General features: G+C 57.8%; 1 protein-coding gene and 1 pseudogene across 1 annotated transcript; one reads left to right on the forward strand and one right to left on the reverse strand.

The window, feature by feature from the left end:
• The first annotated feature begins 401 nt into the window (after window positions 1–401).
• On the forward strand, window positions 402–2722 carry LOC137855733 (toll-like receptor 1; annotated as a pseudogene).
• Window positions 2723–3586: 864 nt separating this feature from the next.
• LOC137855315 (maestro heat-like repeat-containing protein family member 2B) lies at window positions 3587–16501 on the reverse strand. The gene is made up of 37 exons (XM_068679353.1): window positions 16361–16501; window positions 16062–16227; window positions 15757–15855; window positions 15261–15412; window positions 14796–14939; window positions 14540–14632; window positions 14177–14246; window positions 13952–14065; window positions 13792–13865; window positions 13421–13540; window positions 13172–13279; window positions 12442–12604; window positions 12138–12320; window positions 11742–11794; window positions 11406–11513; window positions 10993–11112; window positions 10753–10875; window positions 10492–10647; window positions 10137–10259; window positions 9756–9835; window positions 9404–9542; window positions 9192–9284; window positions 8761–8865; window positions 8438–8561; window positions 8143–8255; window positions 7896–8048; window positions 7511–7665; window positions 7176–7338; window positions 6710–6897; window positions 5836–5973; window positions 5527–5638; window positions 5190–5333; window positions 4805–4987; window positions 4509–4661; window positions 4250–4372; window positions 4004–4106; window positions 3587–3690 (listed from the first exon to the last, which is right to left on the reverse strand). The coding sequence occupies exons 1-37, from the start codon at window positions 16499–16501 to the stop codon at window positions 3629–3631; spliced, it is 4641 nt and encodes a 1546-aa protein (XP_068535454.1). The 3' UTR covers window positions 3587–3628.
• Window positions 16502–18931: the final 2430 nt, after the last annotated feature.

Raw genomic sequence — 18931 nt, forward strand, 5'->3', positions numbered from 1 at the left:
CTGTTTTAACTCAAAAATAAAATAAAAACAAATATCACCTTACCCAGTGTTCTCATCGTGTCCGCTATTTAACCCAATCAAAACACTGCTGTGGAACAGGAGAGAGATATGGTTCCTGGGTTTTTTGCCTGCTTATCCTATCATAAAGCATGAAAATACACCATCAAATAATAATTAAATAATGAAGGAATGTCTTAATTAAATAATAAAATTATTTAATAACATTTATTATACATATATAAATAATAAAATTAAGTAAACAAATCAGGAACTCCTCTCGTGAATGATAATAGGTTTATAATAATTGCTTTCTGAGTCAAAGGGAGAGGCAGAAAGTATGAACCTTAACAAAGTTGGTCTTTGATGGCTGTTGGATAGACGCTTAATGATACGATATGTTTTTCTTGTTGTTGTTACAGGATAAGAACAAAGACGGATGGATAAATATTGAGCATTGGCAAGGAACCATAAACCAGTACGGCAAAGAAAATGAGAGATCTCCAGAACTTTTTTGTTTATGAGTGTCTCTTTGTTTTAACTTTTTGGAACAATATCAGCCTGTCTGTGGAAGATGAACTCTTTACACCTGTTTCTAATAATTTTCCAGAAGGTGGTTCTGAGAAAAACATCATGAGCCTTCCACTGTTGTATAATCATCATCATCAGCGGTCCAAAGCTGATTACAATTGGGTTGTAATAGAAAACACTACAGAAAGCCTGTCATTGTCACAAATCACTAATAGCAATGTAAAAAAATTAATAACTTTGTTGTCTGATTTCGGAAAAGGCTCCAGGCTACAAAATCTGACACTGACGAATGTGTCAGTGGACTGGAATATTTTTCTTGAACTTCTTCAGACTATATGGCAATCATCCATTGAATATTTCAATATCAACAATTTTACGCAATTGTCGAACATTGAAAAATATAACTTCAGGTATTCGGGTACTTCCATGAAAGCACTGGCACTGAAGAACATTTTAGTCACAGATCTGTACTTTTCACAGGATGACCTGTACCGGATACTTGCAGACATGAACACTGAAGCCTTGACAGTAGCAGGATCCGAGATGATACATATGCTATGTCCTTCATCTAACAGTCCCTTTAGATACCTAAATTTTATAAACAATGATTTAACCGATCTGCTTTTTCAGAACTGTGATACATTAATTCAACTGGAGATATTTATCTTACAGAAGAATAAATTTGAGAGCCTTTCCAAGGTGAGCTCCATGACCAGGTACATGAAATCACTGAGCTATCTGGACATGAGCAGCAACTTGCTGCGTACCGATGGAGCCGAGGAGCACTGCCAATGGACTGAGTCTCTGAAGGAGCTGGACCTGTCCTCAAACCAGCTGACAGAGTCCGTGTTCAGGTGCTTGCCGGTCAATGTCAACAAACTGGACCTACACAACAACCAGATCAGCAGCGTCCCCCAGGGGATTGCTGAGCTGAAGTCCTTGAAAGAGCTGAACCTGGCGTCGAACAGGCTGGCCGACCTGCCGGGGTGCGGTGGCTTCTCGGCCCTGGAGATCCTGAATATGGAGATGAACTCGATCCTCACCCCTTCCGCCGACTTCTTTGAGAGCTGCCAGAGGGTGCGGGAGCTGGAAGCCGGGCACAACCCGTTCAAGTGCTCCTGTGAACTGCAGGCCTTCGTGCGTCTGGAGAGGCAGTCTGGGGGGAAGCTGTCCGGCTGGCCGGAGGCATACGTGTGCGAGTACCCCGAGGACCTGAAGGGAACGCAGCTGAAGGACTTCCACTTGACGGAGCTCGCTTGCAACATGACCCTGTTGCTTGTGACGGCTCTGCTGCTGACGCTGGTGCTGGTGGGGGTGGTGGCCTTTCTGTGCATCTACCTGGACGTGCCGTGGTACGTGCGCATGCTGTGGCAGTGGACGCAGACGAAGCGCAGAGCTTGGCACGAGTGCCCCGAGGAGCGGGAAACCGTCCTGCAGTTCCACGCCTTCATTTCCTACAGCGAGCGCGATTCCGTGTGGGTGAAGACCGAGCTGATCCCGAACCTGGAGAAGGGGGAGGGCAGCGTCCAGCTGTGCCAGCACGAGAGAAACTTTGTTCCCGGCAAGAGCATTGTGGAGAATATCATTAACTGCATAGACAAGAGCTACAAGTCAATCTTTGTGTTGTCTCCCAACTTTGTGCAGAGCGAGTGGTGTCACTACGAGCTCTACTTTGCCCATCACAAGTTGTTCAGTGAGACTGCAACAGCTTGATCCTGATTTTGCTGGAGCCTATCCCTCCGTATATTATCCCTGCGAGGTACCACAAGCTGAAGGCTCTCATGGCAAAGAGAACGTACCTGGAGTGGCCAAAGGAGAGGAGCAAGCGTGCCCTTTTCTGGGCTAACCTGAGGGCAGCTATTAACATTAACCTGCCAGTGGCTGAGGGGCAAAGGTGTGGAGAAAGGGATTAAGAACCTTTCTAATGCAGTTTCTTCTTCTTTTATTTTTTTTTAATGAAACAATAAATACTTTATGATTTCTATTTGTTGTCAATATATTTCACTTTGTGTTATAGAATACTATTTCTACAGAATTGTCTATGCTGCCTTACTAGAGGAAAAATTTACCCCAGTTTACTGGAAGTCACTTGAGATTGACACCAAGATATAAACTGAACGTGTTTTTTGAAACTGTACTTGAAATATTGTAGTAACTATCTCTCAGTGGAATAAAATCTGGAGCATTTGGTATAGTCCTGTAGAAGAGGGACTGAATTGCTGGTGACTTCAGATAACTACATTAATCATAAGGCTTAGACCTGCTGGTCATAGGACTCTGTTAAAATTAGGTTGCAAGAAAGAAAATTGCGTGAGACTGCCGCCTGGGGGGAGGAGGTGGAAGAGGGTGGATGGCCTTTTGGGTTTCTTTCCTTTGTTTCTCGCTTCTCTAGCTTGTTAGGAATAGGCAATGAATGGGACTGTCTCCCTACTCTGGCCTGTCACGATCATTGTTGAGCAATCTCCCCGTCCTTATCTCAACCCTCAAGCCCTTTGCATCCTCTTTTCTCCCTGTTCCTCTTTGAGGAGGGGGAGTGAGAGAGTGGTTGTGGTGGAGCTCAGCTGCCCACCTGAGTAAAACCATCCCAGAAGCACATGTTGAGAACTGCTTTGGAGAGCAGTTTTCCAAAGATGCCCAAGATGAGTTCCTGGAATGTGCAAAGGGTGCAAAGGGCTCTTTAGTGAAACCTGGGGGAAAAAGTTAAGATCCAGGTTACAGTAGTATACGTTCTCTGCGCTCCTCACGAAATGTACACGTTGGGAACAGGAGTGGCAAGCGGTTTCTTTTTCAGGGAAGAAACCAATTTGGAGGGGCGACGTGTGCTTTCTCCCGTTTGCCAGCAGCCTCTCCTGATCGCAGTGACGTTTGCTGGATAACCCTGGGAGGCCTCCCGGTTAGGTCCACCAGCTCCTTCAGAACCCATTTGTGCATCCTGCCAGGCTTTTCCCCACAGGCCCCAACGTGCCCCCCTGGCCCTACGAAAAAGACCCTTTGTCCGCAGAGGGGAGGCCACGTGGAGTTGGATTTCCCCAAGGACACAGCGAGCGCTGAGACCACGTACATGTACAGAGTTTTATTGCCCACAGGGTGCCACGGTCACCTAGGGCCTTGTCTGCCTTCTCCACGCTCGGGTGTCCTCAGTGCTGCTCGGGCCCTGGAAAGCTGCAACAAGACAGACAGAGCTGTGAGCAGCCAGCCCAGGCAGCTGTGCCCCCTGATCACTCCTGATGGTAGCTGGATCCCTGATCTCCAGATCACTCCTTGATGGTTGCTCAAGCTTTTGAAGGAACTCGGAGGCAGGTTGCAAGGCAAAGCCCTGCGTCCCTGTCTACCCCATCTTCAGCCATGGGACACAGCACGGTGTGTGCCCTGTTCTGCAAAGGCAGGGCCCGGAGGAAAGAGCAAAGAGAAAGCAGAGGCCCCTACATCGCTCTGGTCAGGAAAGGGAGTGGGAAGTTCCAGTGCGGGCTCTCACCAAGGATTTCGAAGGTCGATGGGTGCAGCCTCTGCCCGTTCTCTAGGAAGCCTCTACTGGCTACGGCACGGAGCCTCTCCAACATGGGGGGGGCGTTTCTGGCCTAGGGCAAGACAGGAAGGCACAAGTTCACAGGGTCCAGAAAGATGCCTTCTGTTGCCCCTCAGCCAGCTGGGGCAGGGGGAAGGGGAGAGGCAGGGCAGGTCCACAGGGCCCTGACGTCTCGCTGGAGCACAGCTTCCTTACCAGGTAAGTGCAGAGCGCATCCTGCAGCTCTTGTGCACCCAGCCTCTCGCAGAGAGAGATGATGTCCTGTGGCCGCCTCAGCCCCATAAATGGAGCACAGAGACTGAAGGTGATCTTGCACATCTGGAAAAGAGAGTTGTGCCGTCATTCCTCCTCCAGCAGCGTGTGTGGGACCTGCCCAGGGAGCTCAGCCAGCCACGCCTGGGCCGTGGCCACGCAGCTTTCTGGGGCTTTGGGAGCAAGCTCCAAGGGCACTTACGCTGGCAACTGCAAAGTCGGGATCCCGGAGGTGCAGGAAAAGGCTGACCCATGTTTCCGCCACTTCTCCGGCAAAGAACGACCGCTTGCTCGAGGCTGAGGAGGCCAGGACTGAATAGAGGCGCAAGGCCGAGTAGCGAAGGTACTCTTCTTCCTGCAAGCAGAAAGCCGTTTGTCAGCTGGGTAACGAGGCCGAAGCAGGCACTCAGCCAGCAGAGGCCATCCAGGCGGCGCGTGCAGGCCCCTGCCCACCCCACGCTTCTCAGAGCAGCGGCAGCAAGAGCTGGCTTCACTCACAGACTCGAAGAACATCTTGGTGGCCCTGGCGATGTCTTCAAAGGCCGATCCCAAGTTCACCGCCTGCAGCACCCTCACGAGCTCAGCTAGCGCCAGCATGCTTTCTGCAACCACCTCGGGACAGGCAGTGTCCGCCAGGCTCTGTTGCAGCACCTGGACAACTTGTCTCCCGTGCTTCCGCACCTGCAAAGCCAAAGACGTGCACAGACTTTTTTACTCTGACGTTTGGCACCCAATTTGCCCTCGGCAGCCCTGCTGGCATCAGGGAAAGGAGCCCTGCTTTTGCCTTTGCCGCTCTGTCCAGGCCCTTGAAGCAGCTCTCCCCCAGGGTCTTGCTAGGGAGGGGAATATCCCTGCAGTCAGAGCGCAGGGAAATCCGTCTCACCTCCACGGGCATGCTGCCGGCTGCGTTGCCCAGAGCTCTCGCTGCCAGCTGCCTTATGGTGCTGCTTCGGTGCTGTGCTTTCTCAGCCAAGACACGCAGAGTCTTCAGGACGTTCCTCTTCTCAAGAGGCGGCTCCTTCATCAGCTGCAACAGAGCAACACAGCCACGAGAGTCAGGACACAACCTCAGCCCAGGCACAGCACACAAGCAGGCTTCGCACAAAGGAGTCTCGATGGGGACGCTTGCTTCTCATCTCTCCCCACAGCAAGAGGCAGCCCAAGCAGCAATGTCTTTCAGAAAAGCCCTGGGGAGCCCCCCTGCCCTCCTACTGCCTCACCTCAGCAAAGAAAGCCATGGCCGTCAGCTGCAGGTTTGCTGATGGGTAGCGCAGCCACTGGGAGAAGATCTCAATCAGCTCCCGGGAGATGAGCTGGGCACGGAGCAGGACACTGCACAAAGAGCACAAGGGGCAACGCCCGGTCAAGTGGGAAGGCTGCAGGCTGCCACCGCGGACTTGCCCTCCTCCAGCACAGGCGCTGCTCTGCCCTGCACAGAGCTCCCCGAGCACGCAGGAAAGGGCCCCGGCAGCCGTTCCCCTGGGCGCAGCCACCGAGAGGAAGGCGAGATGCTGCCCTGGGGCTCTCACCTCGTCAGGAGGCACATGCCCTCGGCATAAGTGCGGGGGCTCTCCAGCAGCGCCGACATTTTCTGCCTCCAGAACGGCGTCAGCCAGCTCTTCTCAGCGCATTTGCTCAGCACTGCCATGAGAGTTTTGCAGAAAGGCCTGGGAAAGAGCAAGAGCCAGAGAAGTCTCAGATCAGAGCAGTGTTCCGCAGGGATCTTACAGAACTTACAGGGACTTAGCAGAGCAAGAATGCTCAGCAGCTTTACGAGCCGCTTCTTCACTCATCCCAAGCTCCAGCGACGGAGAGAGAGGCAAAGAAGCGCAGAGGCAACGCTCTGTAGCCACCAGGTCTGTGGCAAAAGCCGGCCAAAAAAGCAACTGTCTATTTAAGCCCTGGCAAGGTGCCCTGTTGTGTTGTGTTGTGTTGTGTTGTGTTGTGTTGTGTTGTGTTGTGGGGGGACTGATGTGAGCACTCGAACCTCCCCAGGGAGGCAGCACCGCCTGAGTGCAATGCTTGGTGCACCCTGACAGGCCGGGAATTACACCGGCAGAGCCTCCACGGCAGGAAAGCACAGCTGCCCGTGGCCAGAGCTGGGCCACAAACCCTGCGAGGATGTGGCAGCTGTGCTTGTGCTCCCTGGGAGTCACCGCCCAGGAAGACCCTCAGCACACAGACATCTCTACCACAGTGAAAACCAACTTTGCACAAGCCATCGTGCAAGAATGACAGAGAGAAAAACAGAGAAAAGAAAGCCCCAAACAAACAGGGATGGGAGGAAAAAAGCAAATCTGCAGCCTCAAGTGGCCTCCCGCCTAGGAAGCAGGACAGGAAACAACCAAGCATGCATGGCCAGGCAATTCAAGCCCCCCTTGCCCTGCCCCTCCTGCTCCTGACCTGCACACGTTGCCCTCTTGCCGCTGATCCTCAGCGTGCCCTCTCCAGGGGCTGAGGGGCGCAGACAGCATCTCTTCCCCCAGTGCCTTGCTGAGCTGCAGCAGGAGCCCAGGGAGGAGGGAGGGAAGCAAGCTCTGGACCCCCTCCTTGGACTGCACGGACACCATTTCGGAGATGGCACGGGTGACCTGCAGGGAAATGAGAGCACCCAACAAGCACCCGTTAAACAAGAGCTTTGCCACCAGCCCCGGCCCGCTGGCTGCCTGGGGCACTTCTACTGCCTGCACGCCCCGTCTCCATCTCCGGGACAGCCTTGCAGCCTGGGAGCAGCGGCTGTCCCGGCCGTCCCGAACTGCTACCGCTGAGACACTGCAGCAGTGTCGAGACGCTTGCAAAGGGCACCCAACGCCTTGCCCTCGGACTGGGAGTGGGGGAGCAGGCACAAAGCCTCTGCCACCGAACGTACAGTCAAGGACTCCGGAGAAGGCTGGTGGGCGTGCAGCCTGCGACTGGGCGAGCTGGGCTGGGAGCTGTCGTCTCCCACTTTCTTCAGCTTCCTCGCTAAGCGCTTCAGCACACCGAGGCCAATGCTGGCTCTCCCCAGAGTCCTCCACAGCTCCAGTGTGTTTCTGCCAAGAGATGTGCAACCATGAGCCCGTATGCTCTGTTACCAGTGCTACAAGCACACCTCCGACATTTGGCTGGAGGAGAAGGAGCTGCTGCTCCCCTTGGATCGCCCTAGGGAGGGGAGGCAAGCTACGGCTCTCTGAGCCCAGCAGGAAAGGGAGGAGCGCATTGTACCTGTCCAGAGGCACAAACTTCTCAAGGATGACGTTTATCGTGAGCTCCCGGTGATGGCGGGCCAGGATCAGCACCGCATGGTGCACAAAGTACACGAACGAGGGCTCCAGCATGGACTCTGTGCAGGTGTGCAGGGCGGAGACGATTCCTCGCACCTGAAAGAAGCAGGGGAGAAAGAACGTCTTGGCACGGGAACATGGACGTTCAGCCCATGAGCCACGCCTGCTCCCTTGCCACGCTTTCACGCTCGAAGGCGAAATTTCACCCCTAGCACCCTGCCCGAGCCCTGACTCTGCACCGAGAGCTTCTTTAGCACACAAACGGCAAGATGTGTGGTGCGACAGCCAAAGCAAAAAAGTCCAAGGCATGGCAAAATGTCTCTTACGTCTGGACCAATGTCCTTGCCACACGTTTCCAGAAAGGTGAGCATCCAGTTGCCTGCAGCACGCACGCGGCTTCCTCTGGAATGCCGGAAGGGCCCCAGGATGGCATTCATGAAGTCTGCGGCCTGTTCTTTGGGGACGTTTTTGCAAACGACCTGGAAAGATGCAAGAACCAGGAGAGATCGAGAGCCCGTCACGGCTCCGCTCCAGCTCTTCAGAACATAAGGCAAGCTTGAGGGCACTCCTTACCTCTGCGATGCGGATGGAGGTCTGGAGCTGCTGAGAGGCGTCGCTGCGAGCACTCAGCCCCTCACACAAGCTCGCAGGGTCGTCTGTCTCCAACAGCCTGTTCGTGGCCTTGGCTGCAACGAGCACGGGGAGAAAAGGGGAGTCCCACTTAGGGCAACTGAACTTCCCTTCCCAGCCTTTGCTGAAGGCCAGGGGAGTCAGTCTTGAACTCGCTGCAGCGGGATGGCCCTTGCCAGGTTCCCGCTAGGCCAGGCGGGGCAGAGGGCCGGCAGGCGCCTGCTCTACTCACACTCACCTTGGATGTGGAGAAGGGAGCTGAGGCAGGCAGCGGCCAGCTGGCGGGAGCTGCTCGTGGGCTCACAGGTCAGAGGCCCCAGCAATCCCGCCAAGGCGCCAAACGGCAGGTAGGCACCTCTTGTCTGCAGGGGCGAGAGGAAGAACAAGGGCTGGAGGTGGCCCCAGCACTCCCTTGCGTCTCCCAGCCGCGCCCTGCTCAGGCCAGGACTGGGCAGAGGGGGGCTGGGCGCTGGGGGACCCCACAGCCCGTGCACAGCTGGGCAGAGCTGCCCTGCCAGGCCCCCTTGCAGCTGGGGGCACACGCTGGGCATCCTTCCTCACCTGAAAAGCCACTCCATCTCTGCAGTCCTCCAGCAGCTGGGCGCAGACCTGCAGGGCTTTCTTGCACACCCACGGCTTGTCCGAGGAGAGCCAGAACCACAGCACCTGGGGCAGAGCAGCTCTGTCTGCCAAGGGGCATCTTTCCCTTCCCGCCATCCCTCTCCATTTCCCTCCCTTCCTGGCACTTTCCCTGCGGCACTGCCCCACTCTCTTCAGACGCACCTGCTCCCACCCAGGAGCTTTTCCCTGCAGCCAGCTCCCTGCTGCAGCCAGCCAGGGGCTGCCTCTTGGCTTTCCCCCCTGCAGGGCCCACTTCTTGGCCTCCCCGAGCTCACAGTCACCTGGCATGGCAGCAGGAGGTTCCTGCTCCTCTGCTAATTCCCCACTGGTGACAGGAGGGACGCTTGCCCCAGCACCCCATGGATACTCACCTCGGCGATGTCTACCAAGTCGACAGGGCTTGGCTTTGCCTTGAGCAGGACTGCCATGAGCCGGCCCAGAGCCTTCGTGGCCATGTGCAGAGACTGAAAGCGGGGGAGAGGGACGCAGATGCAGGATCACGGCTGCTGCCAGCACACAGCTTGTGCTGGGGAGGGCAGCTTGTCCTGAGCGAGAGGTGGGCAGGGAAGGGACAGCAAGTTACCTGGAGCTGCAGCACTGCCTGCTCTGCGTTCCTGATCTCCCCAGTCTGCTCAGCCGCTGAAGGAAGTGGCAGGATGGCCCGGCAGCAGTCAGACAGCAGGCTGCAAATTTCCTTGCTGCTGAACGAGATCTCCAGCTTGCTGGCAAGGGGAAAAAGGAAGACGAGGGAAAACAATAAAAAAGAGGAGTTCCTAGCGCTCTCCAGAGAGGGTCACATGGCATCTGGGCTTGTCCTCATCGACAGCCCCAAATCCAAGCAGCCTAGGCTGGGGCAGGGAGTGCTGCTCTTTGGGAGCTCCCCGACAGGAGGAACGTCATCCCGCCTCACAGCCCCCGCAGCTCCTCGCTCTTACCTCCACTGCTCCAGGGCCAGAATCACCTTCAGGTGCAGGGACGCTGCCGGGAAGTCCCAGAGCGTCGTCTTCATCAAGTTCTGCAAGAGAAAGTTGCCAAGTGGGCATTGGGCACAGGAGAGCTCTCGCATCCTGCCCAGGGACGGGCACTCCTGCCAGACACTGGCTGCAGCGCTCCCGCAGCTCCCACAGGGGCGCTGCAGGATGGAGCAGCTCCCCAGCGGCTGCCCAGCCATGGCCACTGCCTGCCAGCACCCAAGGGCCCCCCCCACCAGCTGGGGACACGGCTCCAGGAGCTCCCACGCGGCTGAGGGAGACCTTCCTGCCTCCTGGCATGGCCCCAAACTCCCCTGCAAGACAGCCCTGGCTCTGGGCACTCACCTGCAGGATCAGCAGCAGCTTGTGCTTCAGGACAGGATGGAAGCTGCCCAAGTTCCCCGCAGCGTGGATGGCACAGCCGACCTCAAGGATGCTCTGCGCCAGGGCAAGATTGGTCTGCAAGTTCTGGGGCCCAAGAGAGAAGAAAACCCTTGGAACTGGAGGAAGGGCCACGGGCTGCAAGAGGAACATGTGCACGCGGGGGAAATCTAGGGGAAGCGCTTGGATCTTTGTGCTGGGACAAACCATTCCTCGGGGGACCTTGAGAAAGAGACAGCCAGGCTCAGGATGCCCTAGCATGGAGGGCTTGGAGCTGGGGCACCCAGCAGCCCTGCCCCTGCATGCCCCGAGCTCTCACCTGGCTGCTGGAGATGGAGAGCAGCAGGATGTTGCCCGCGATGTCTGCCTCCACGTGGGCGAGCAGTTGTTCCTTGGAGGCACGCAGTGCCATGCTGCTGTGGGCGAGCATGACAGCCCTGCAAGTGGCCTCAGCTCTCCTGCTGGCCTGGGTCGTCTGCGTTGCAAGAGATGCTGTGAGACGTCCGCCCCATGGCCCCCCACAGCCCACAATGAAGAGCAGGTGGAAGACAGCCAGGGAGGGAAACCCCAAACACCTCACCTTCCTGCCTCTGGAAACCCTAAGGCCCCGGACACTGCTCGAGGTGGCAGCAAATGTTGTCAGTGTCTCCAAGGCCAGGCGGAAGTGGCTGTCGGCGGCTTGGCAGACGAGAGCAATGATTCCCTGCAACAAAAGAGCGAGGGACAGTTGGCACAGGCCCAGCCGTTCACAGTGGCGGGCAGCGATGAGGAGCTGGAAAAGGCCTGGAGCAGGGCCCAGGGACAGAGCAGGGAAGCTCACCTGGGCCTCAGATGGCTCCTCAGGTTGTGCTCTCATCAGATGGTGCAGCAGGTTCTCTTGGACGTGTGGGAGTTCCTGACAAGCTCCCAGCGTCGTCCCAAGAGCCTTGTACAGGAAAGCCTGCAAGGGAAGAAGCCGAGCCCGAGATGCAGCAAGAGCCTGGCGTGCTGCAACGGGGCCAGAGCAGGACAGGCGCCAGCGCACGGGGAGCAGCCGAGCCCGGACGCAGGGATGGGCTTTCGCCAGCCCCGCTCAGCACAAGAGGAGGGAAAGGCCGCGGGGGGCAAGGGCCAGGGAAGCAGCGCAGACAGCCCTCGTGGGCAGAGCAGCGCCTGCAGCCCCAGCCCCAGCCCCGCACGTGGGCGGGGGCCCCGTGGCTGCGCTGCCAGGGGAGAGCCGGGCAGGGAACCGACCTTCTCCCCAGAGCTGCTGGGAGAGCTGTCCAGCCGCTGGCTCAGCGCACAGCTCAGGCGCTTGATCCAGGCGTCGTCCCCGATGGTTTCCAGGGATGCCCTCAGGAACTGCAGGAGAGAACAGGAGAGGAAGCGAATGCTTCTTGGCCTTTGACAAGCAGGAAGAGGCAGTGCCAAGGCACACGGCCACGCCAGAGTGGCCTTCCACGAGAGCTGTGGCCCGTGGGAGAAGGGAGAGACTCCTCTAGGAGGAGGAGTGGGGTGCCTGGGAAACACCCCTGCCAGCTGGGGAATGCCACCTCTATCTATATGCTACGCCTCCCAGGGCTGCAGTACCTGAAGCAGACGGCGCTCCCACTCGGCAGCGTCTGGGATGTTCCCCTTTCCTCCTAGAAAGAAGACAAAAACCTTGCTTGGGACCAAGCCACAACAGAAGAGCTGCTGCAAAGCTGGCCTGGCCCAGGGAAGCTGGTGGCTGCACCCGCTCCAGAGGCAGCCGTCCGTCCCTCCCCACAAGCACCGCCCCAGCAGGGCCATGGAGGTGCCACCAGGGCCGGGACGAATGGATGGCTGTGGGACCGCTCCCCCCAGCTTCAGTGCTGGCTCCCCGGCAGGGAAACGAAACGGCAGCAGAAGAAGCACTGGGCACCAGGCGGGGATTCCCCTTAGCCATGCTGGGAAGCTGACTTGCCATGCCCTCCCTCCCCTGCCCCCTCCCCAGCAGCACTTTACCTTGGAGGTACTGCAGCAGCAGGGGAATCTCGCTGTTCCACGTGGCCCCCACAGCTCCGTGGATCCTGCTGTGGAGGCTCTGCAGCACCAGCAAGGCAGCAGCTTGGAGGTCACTGCCCGCAAAAGGAGACCCCGCCACCACCAGCAGGCGAGCCAGCAAGTTGTGCGGAGTCAGCGTCGTGTCTGAGGGGAGAAAGAAATGCTGGGTGAGATGCCGAGCCACACCGTGCCCTGCCACGCTGCCGTCCCTGCAGGGCGCAGACCAGAGGGAAGCAGAGCTCCGTGGGGGAGTTGCTACTCCTACCTTGCAACAGGGCGTTGAGGACATCGGGATCCAGTTCGTGATGCTCGTGCCCTGCTGTCAGCTCATTTCTCTCAGCCAGGGCGCGGAGACAGCGCGAGAGGGGGATCAGCATGCCCGTGTACTTGGCTGGCATCACATAGATCAGCAGCCTCGGCCACAGGAGCTGTAGGCAATGAGACAATTCAGCCCGTCAGCATTTCTGCCTCAGCTCAGAGATGGGGAGGATGGTGTGCATCTCCCTGAGCACTTGAGAGCATGCTGGGGGGGAGCTTTCAGGTGTGCAAAGGGGGCTAGGAACAAATGGCCTGACGGAGAGGAGAGGAGAGGAGAGGAGAGGAGAGGAGAGGAGAGGAGAGGAGAGGAGAGGAGAGGAGAGGAGAGGAGAGGAGAGGAGAGGAGAGGAGAGGAGAGGAGAGGAGAGGAGAGGAGAGGAGAGGAGAGGAGAGGAGAGGAGAGGAGAGGAGAGGAGAGGAGAGGAGAGGAGAGGAGAGGAGAGGAGAGGAGAGGAGAGGAGAGGAGAGGAGAGGAGAGGAGAGGAGAGGAGAGGAGAGGAGAGGAGAGGAGAGGAGAGGAGAGGAGAGGAGAGGAGAGGAGAGGAGAGGAGAGGAGAGGAGAGGAGAGGAGAGGAGAGGAGAGGAGAGGAGAGGAGAGGAGAGGAGAGGAGAGGAGAGGAGCAGCAGCAGCAGCAGCAGCAGCAGCAGCAGCAGCAGCAGGACAGAGGAGGACTTACTTTGGCCATCCCTCTCACAGAGATGTCCAGTGACCCCAGGACGTCCATGCACAGCCCTTGGAGAGCTCCTTCTTCCTGGGCTTCCTGGGCAGACAGGAGTCCCGCAGCCTGCAAGACACCATTGGGAACCCCCCGCCCCGCTTGCTCTCAGTTCCTGCCCCAGAAGGCTCAGGCGTGGCCCCAGCAGGCTCCCATGCCAGCCTCCTGGCAGCAGATCTCCCCAGGGAAGATGTTGCACGCTGGCCTTACCCTTCTGCTCGAGCTCTGGCTGAACTCGCTGAAGATGTAGCCCACAACGTCCCACGCTGAGCAGCTCTGGGCATTGGCACTGAGCAGCTCCCTGATGAAGTGCAGAACTGCCCTCCTCACCTGCCAGGGGTCAAGTGTGCTTAGCACAGGGCCACGGGGACCTGCCCATGCCGGCAGCGGCATCACCTCTGGCCGTCAGCCCTCCCTCCGGTAAACACGAAGGAGCGGGGAAATGGCTGCCTAGGTCCGAGCCCTTCTAGTCCAGCCTTGCCAGGCTCTGCCTCTGCCCTGAGGGAAAAGGTTGCTCTCCCATCCCAACCCCGAACCCGACCCCGACCCTGACGGCACAGTCCCTTCCCAAAGCAGCTCACCGGGATGCTGGGGTCCCTGCACACACTCTTGACAGCCTCCACCACCTCGGGCAGCTTCTCTGCCATCGCGGGCTCTGCAAGAGATCCAGTGAGGCATGCGTGGAGGCACAGCCCAGAGGGCGGAAGAGAGCCCTCCAAGCCCTGACCCCGCAGTACTGACCGTCACAGCGTGCCAGAGCACCGAGCAGACCCAGGGCTGCCACGCGCACGGCCTCCCTCTCGTGGCCCAGCTGGGACTCCAGGAACAGGATCGTCTCCTCTGGGCAGATGCGAGCTGTGGGGAGGAAATCCCATCCTGCATTAGCAAGCAGCTTACCCCCATTGCTGAGCTTTGGGAGAGAGCTGCCGGGACCCTACGGGGCATCGCCACAGCTCCTCTCCTTACCTTGCAGCAGGATGCACTGGCTCAGCTCTGCCTTCTGGTCCTGGCTGTGCTCTTTGGTGTCGGCAGTGAGCTGTGGGAACAAGGTGGGAACATGGTGGAGAAAGTCCCAGCAGCATTGAGAGGGCCCGAAAAGAAACGGCGCTGCCAGCTCTCATCTCCCTGGGCACTGGTGGCAAGAGGACCCCCAGCCAAAACCCAGCCCACCCCACAGCGTCCCCAGGGACCCACGCACAGGTCTGAAGCACCCAGGAGCCACCCAGGAGCCAAGGCCGAGCAGCATTCAAAGACTCGGGGCTCTGGAGTCCTCCCGAGACTCAGCCAAGAGGGAATTGCTGTGGCTGTGTGGGTGCAGGCTCCCCTTACCTCGCTGTACACGACGCTGTTAATGGCAAGACACTTGCCCTTGGGGACGGGGATCTGAACTTGCTCCAGGGCCTCCAGGAAAGAAAGGAGGCTCTGCAAGAGAACAGGAGAGGAAGAAAGGGCCGAAGCCATGTCAAGCCACTTGCAAATGGAGCAACTGTGCACAGCCACAGAGCTCCCCGTGCAAACAGCCCCTGAGCCCTCGTGCCACTTGCACAGACCCCACGGCCGTGCCAGGCCCTGCGCCACACCTCACCTTGGTCACCCTGGAGGCGTCTTGGACCGTCTGGTACTGCTGCAGGAGCCAGAGGAGCTGCTCCCAGACATGCTCCCGGTGCTCCTCCTTGTGCAGGAGGACACGCATCAAGGGAGTCATGGCCCCGATGACGGCTTGCTTGTCCTGGAGAGGAAGCGGGGAGGCCCAGCGTCAAAGGCTGAAGGCCTGCCCTGCCCACAGAGAGGCCTTCCCCTTGCCCTTTCCCTTCTGCCCTGCAGGAGATGGGCTTGCTCTGGAGGGCAGAGAGGTTTTCCCCACCCCTCACCCCCCGCCCTGCCTGCCCAAATGCCCTGGGCTTCAGCTGCTTCCCCGCAGGGAGCCCCCAGCCCCAGGCACAGAGCCAGTCTGGGGCCTTTTGCAGCCAGCCCGCTGGGCACAGACAGAGGCACAGGCACAGGGGACATCCCTGCTGCCGTCCCCAGCTGGGAAAGCAGCACTTCTCACCTCTTCCTCCTGGCAGTCCAGCCAGTTGCTTGCCACAGAGCAGAACACCTGGGCAAGGTTTTCGTAGAGCTGCTCCTTCTCCGTAGCAGGCAAGGAGCATCCTTTCCAGGTGCAGATGTAAACGTTGACCACTTTGGCCCACTGCTCCAGAGCTGCACCAAGAGAAGAGAAAAAGGAGCCTGGAGCAGGGAAGGGAGCGGCACCCCCCGCCAGCCTGCTGGAAGCCCCATTTTTGCCCATCAGGGCACATTCACCCAGTAGGAAAGCCCAGGAAGGCAGCAAAAGGACCCAGGAGTTCCCGGGCACCTTCACCTCCAGCCCACAGAAACCTTCAGCCACCCTTTCCAGGCGTCCCCAGTGCTTTGGGATGGCAGCAGCGTGGGCTCAGGCCCGCCATGCCCGCTCTGAGAGCAGAGCGAGGTGCCAGGGGCTGCCCTGCCCCTGCCCCTGCCCCTGCCCCTGCCCCTGCCCCTGCCCCTCCCCAGGGTCCACTCACCACCGCAGGCAGCACGCAGGATCCGGCCGCTCCCTAACTGGCCCACCACGGTGCGCAGCCCCAACAGCACCACGCGCATGAAGGGGATGCACTGCAGGGCTGAGAAGAGAGCGGAGAGTGGCCACGGTCAGAGCCCCCAGCCGGCACTGGCAGCGAGGGAGGAGGCGCTGCAGCCACGGTGCCCCCCAGCTCAGCACGGCTTGCGTGGAGAGGGGAAGGATCCCTTTCTATCCCAGCTCTCCCAGCCTGGCCCAAAGCGGGAGGGGAGGCAGGGAGGGAGGGAGGATGGCGGTGCTGGACCGTACCGTTGGTGCTGAGGAGTTTGCCCACAGTGATGAGCACGAACTCCTTGGAGATCTGCCCTGGGGCATTCAGCTGGGCCAGGAGCTCGGCTAGCACGAAGCTGAAGTGGGAGCGGGCCAGAGCCACCAGGACGTCACTGGCAGCCACCTTTGTGTCTTCCGTCACGCCCTGAAACAGAGGCTCAGGTTGGCTCAAGAGCCTCTGTGGGGCCCCAAGGCCAGCAAAACCTGTCTGTGTGCTCCGCATTGCCCTCCAATGCCTGGCAGGCTGCTCCCCTCGCCTCCCAAGAGCACCATCTCACCTGGTCAGCTGTCAGGTCCCAGGACACCTCTGCTAGCAGCCGGTTGACGACACCGCACTGCAGGCAGCTGTCATCTCCCCACAAGACGCTCTCCAGCTCGCAGTAAGTCTGCGCTCTGTCGCCCTGGGGACAGAGCACCATAGGGATCAGTTGCACTTGCTTTGCTCCTCTTGCCAGCGCGCCGCCAGCTGCCCGCCCTCGCTCTGCAGAGCCTAGGGATGTGCTGCTGGGGCTGGGAAGCTGCAAGAGGGACACAAAGCCCCTGGCCTCTGGGCTTGGGCAGCCAGGGGACCTTGGGATGGGGCCCGGGCAAATGACTGCTCCTTGAGAAGCTCCAGGCTGGGCACTGCCCTGTGCAGGGGCTTCTGGACGACAAAACCAGGAGGGCAGAGGTGCCGCCAGGCACAGGCTCCCCCTGCTCCCCCTGCTGCATCATGGTGGGGAGCCCCCAGCTCACCTCCTCGTCTTGCAGGCGCTCTAGCAGAGAAGTCACAACGTTGGCAGAGGTCGGGGCCGCTTCAGGGACAGGCCCTGGCAGCCTGCCTCTGCCCTGGCGACGGCTACGTCTGGGCCAGCAGCCCACACCTGGAAGGAAGGAAAGAACGGAGCAAGTGTCATCGGTGCTGCTGGCCGCAGGGGGCTGGAGCTGGTAGGGACGAGGATCTTGGCCAGCTGGGAGAGAAATCTCCGCAGGAGACGCAGCCCCGAGCAGCCTGCTGGGAAGGGTCCCGCTTCAGCCCCCAACCTCCCTCCCGCTGCCCCTCACCGCTAAGGGCTCTCAGCCTCTCCATCGCAGCAGGATGTCCCCAGATAGACACAACGCTCTCTCTGGGTCCTCCTCCTACCGGCCCCACAAGCAACTGGGCCACAGCTGGCACGCACGGCAGAGGGATGTAGGAGGGATACACTGTGACCTCAGCACCAGGGCCTGTTACCACACAGAGGGCCGTCCCTAGCTCATGGCTGAAGTAGACTTGAGGAGGAAACTTCGGCACCAAAATCCATCCTGGCAAACCTACCGTATCTTGGTCTGGTTGTCGCCTTTCACCACTTCTCCACTGGGGTCATAGAACCACAGAATGTCCTGAGCTGGAAGGGACCCACGAGGATCGCTGAGGCCAACTCCTGAGTCTCCAAAGTGTTATAAATGAGGTCTCAACTCAATCTGAATTTTGTAATATTTATAAAACAAATATTTCTAAAAGGTATAAAGTAAACAGCGCTGGGTGTGCGGGGAGTCTACGCTCCACCAACACGCACACACAAACATCAATTTTCTAAATATACAGCACGTTGCTTTACATACTAAACCCGAGTATGCCTACACATATGCACAATCAGGAAAGGTAACAAACAATACTTTAAGTTCTATTACTTACTAAAATCGAGTACGCCTATACATAATCACGAGCAGAAAAGGTAACAAAGAATCCTTGAAGTTCCACGACTTAACAGTCTCCATTTCCCATTCCTTTTCTTGATTACATACAAGTCTCCATTTCCCATTCCTTTTGACCAATATGTCTCGCTTTAAGTTGTCAAGCAACTCGGTCTTCAGGCCTTATGTATCTTAATCTTCCCGGATCGAATAAAAACATACCAGTCTCCTTTTCAAGGCCAATAGGCCTGGGTCAAAAGGCACGTCCAGGTCAGCAGGGGGTGGAACAGCAAAAGCCTTCGATGGCTGTAGCAGCAGAGGGGCCCATGGCGTAGCAGAAGGATCAGTAAAGGAGCCCGCAGCTCCCTCACTGTCTGGCAAACCACACGTTTCTGACTGTGGTCCCACAGGGCTCTTTAAGGCCTCAGAGATTGCTCGCCAGGTGCTGAGCAATCCCACTGCAACCTTGTCATTTTTAGTAGCAGAGTCCCACACCTTGACCTCAGTTTGGTCCCGTATTTCAGGCTCATAAACTGTCCGATTGTCAATAAGGAGAATAAGCTGTAAGGTTACCAGGACAGTCTTTGTTCCTAAGGACGTACATGTATGATTCCCCACAACGTGCAGCTGCTTACCAGCGAGGGGCAGCTGTGTGTGGGGCCGCTTCTCTCAGCTTGAGCTTCTCTCCAGCTCCGGTGTGCCATTTCCAGCGACTTTCTGTGCGAGCTTCTCTGAGCAGTTTGCTGAGTTTGGCCATACCTATCTTCATGGGGCAATCAATGTCACTGTTCCCGTCCTGGTCTCCATTCTGCTGGCCTGTTCCTCTTCATTCCTTCTTTCTGCTTCTTTATTGATGACATAACTTCATCGTGTTGCCTTCTTTATCTTGAGGGCAGGCTCCCCTCTTCTACCCTTCTCCCCAGAGCAGTCCTTTTCAAAAACAACTTTTCATTGGTCAAACAACTTTGCATATAACAGCAACAGCAAACACCCAGAAACTTCCATGCCTTAATGGAGAACAAGAAACCGGAGACTGCATGGCATCTCCTGAATCACCCTTCCTTTTTCCCTCTAAGCTCTTTTACATTCCTGATGGCCTCATCGTGAAGAGTCTGATGTTATCATCAACCACGGGTCTTGCTGACCCCCATGGCCACACTCCCAAATCTCCCCTTTCTTTATTAATATCAACC

The sequence above is a fragment of the Anas acuta genome, chromosome 4 (assembly GCF_963932015.1).
Source record: "Anas acuta chromosome 4, bAnaAcu1.1, whole genome shotgun sequence".
NCBI classification, from domain to species: Eukaryota; Metazoa; Chordata; class Aves; order Anseriformes; family Anatidae; genus Anas; species Anas acuta.

What these genes read in the sequence shown, in the direction of transcription:
- LOC137855315 (XM_068679353.1), bottom strand. Translation starts at nt 16,501, where the DNA reads ATGGTGCTCTGTCCCCAGGGCGACAGAGCGCAGACTTACTGCGAGCTG. An exon ending in CTGTGAGAGGGATGGCCAAA is followed by an intron (nt 12,605 to 13,171) that starts GTAAGTCCTCCT and finishes CATTGCCTACAG; the next exon opens with CTCCTGTGGCCGAGGCTGCT. An exon ending in CCAGCAGCTCTGGGGAGAAG is followed by an intron (nt 11,113 to 11,405) that starts GTCGGTTCCCTG and finishes CTTCCCTTGCAG; the next exon opens with GCTTTCCTGTACAAGGCTCT.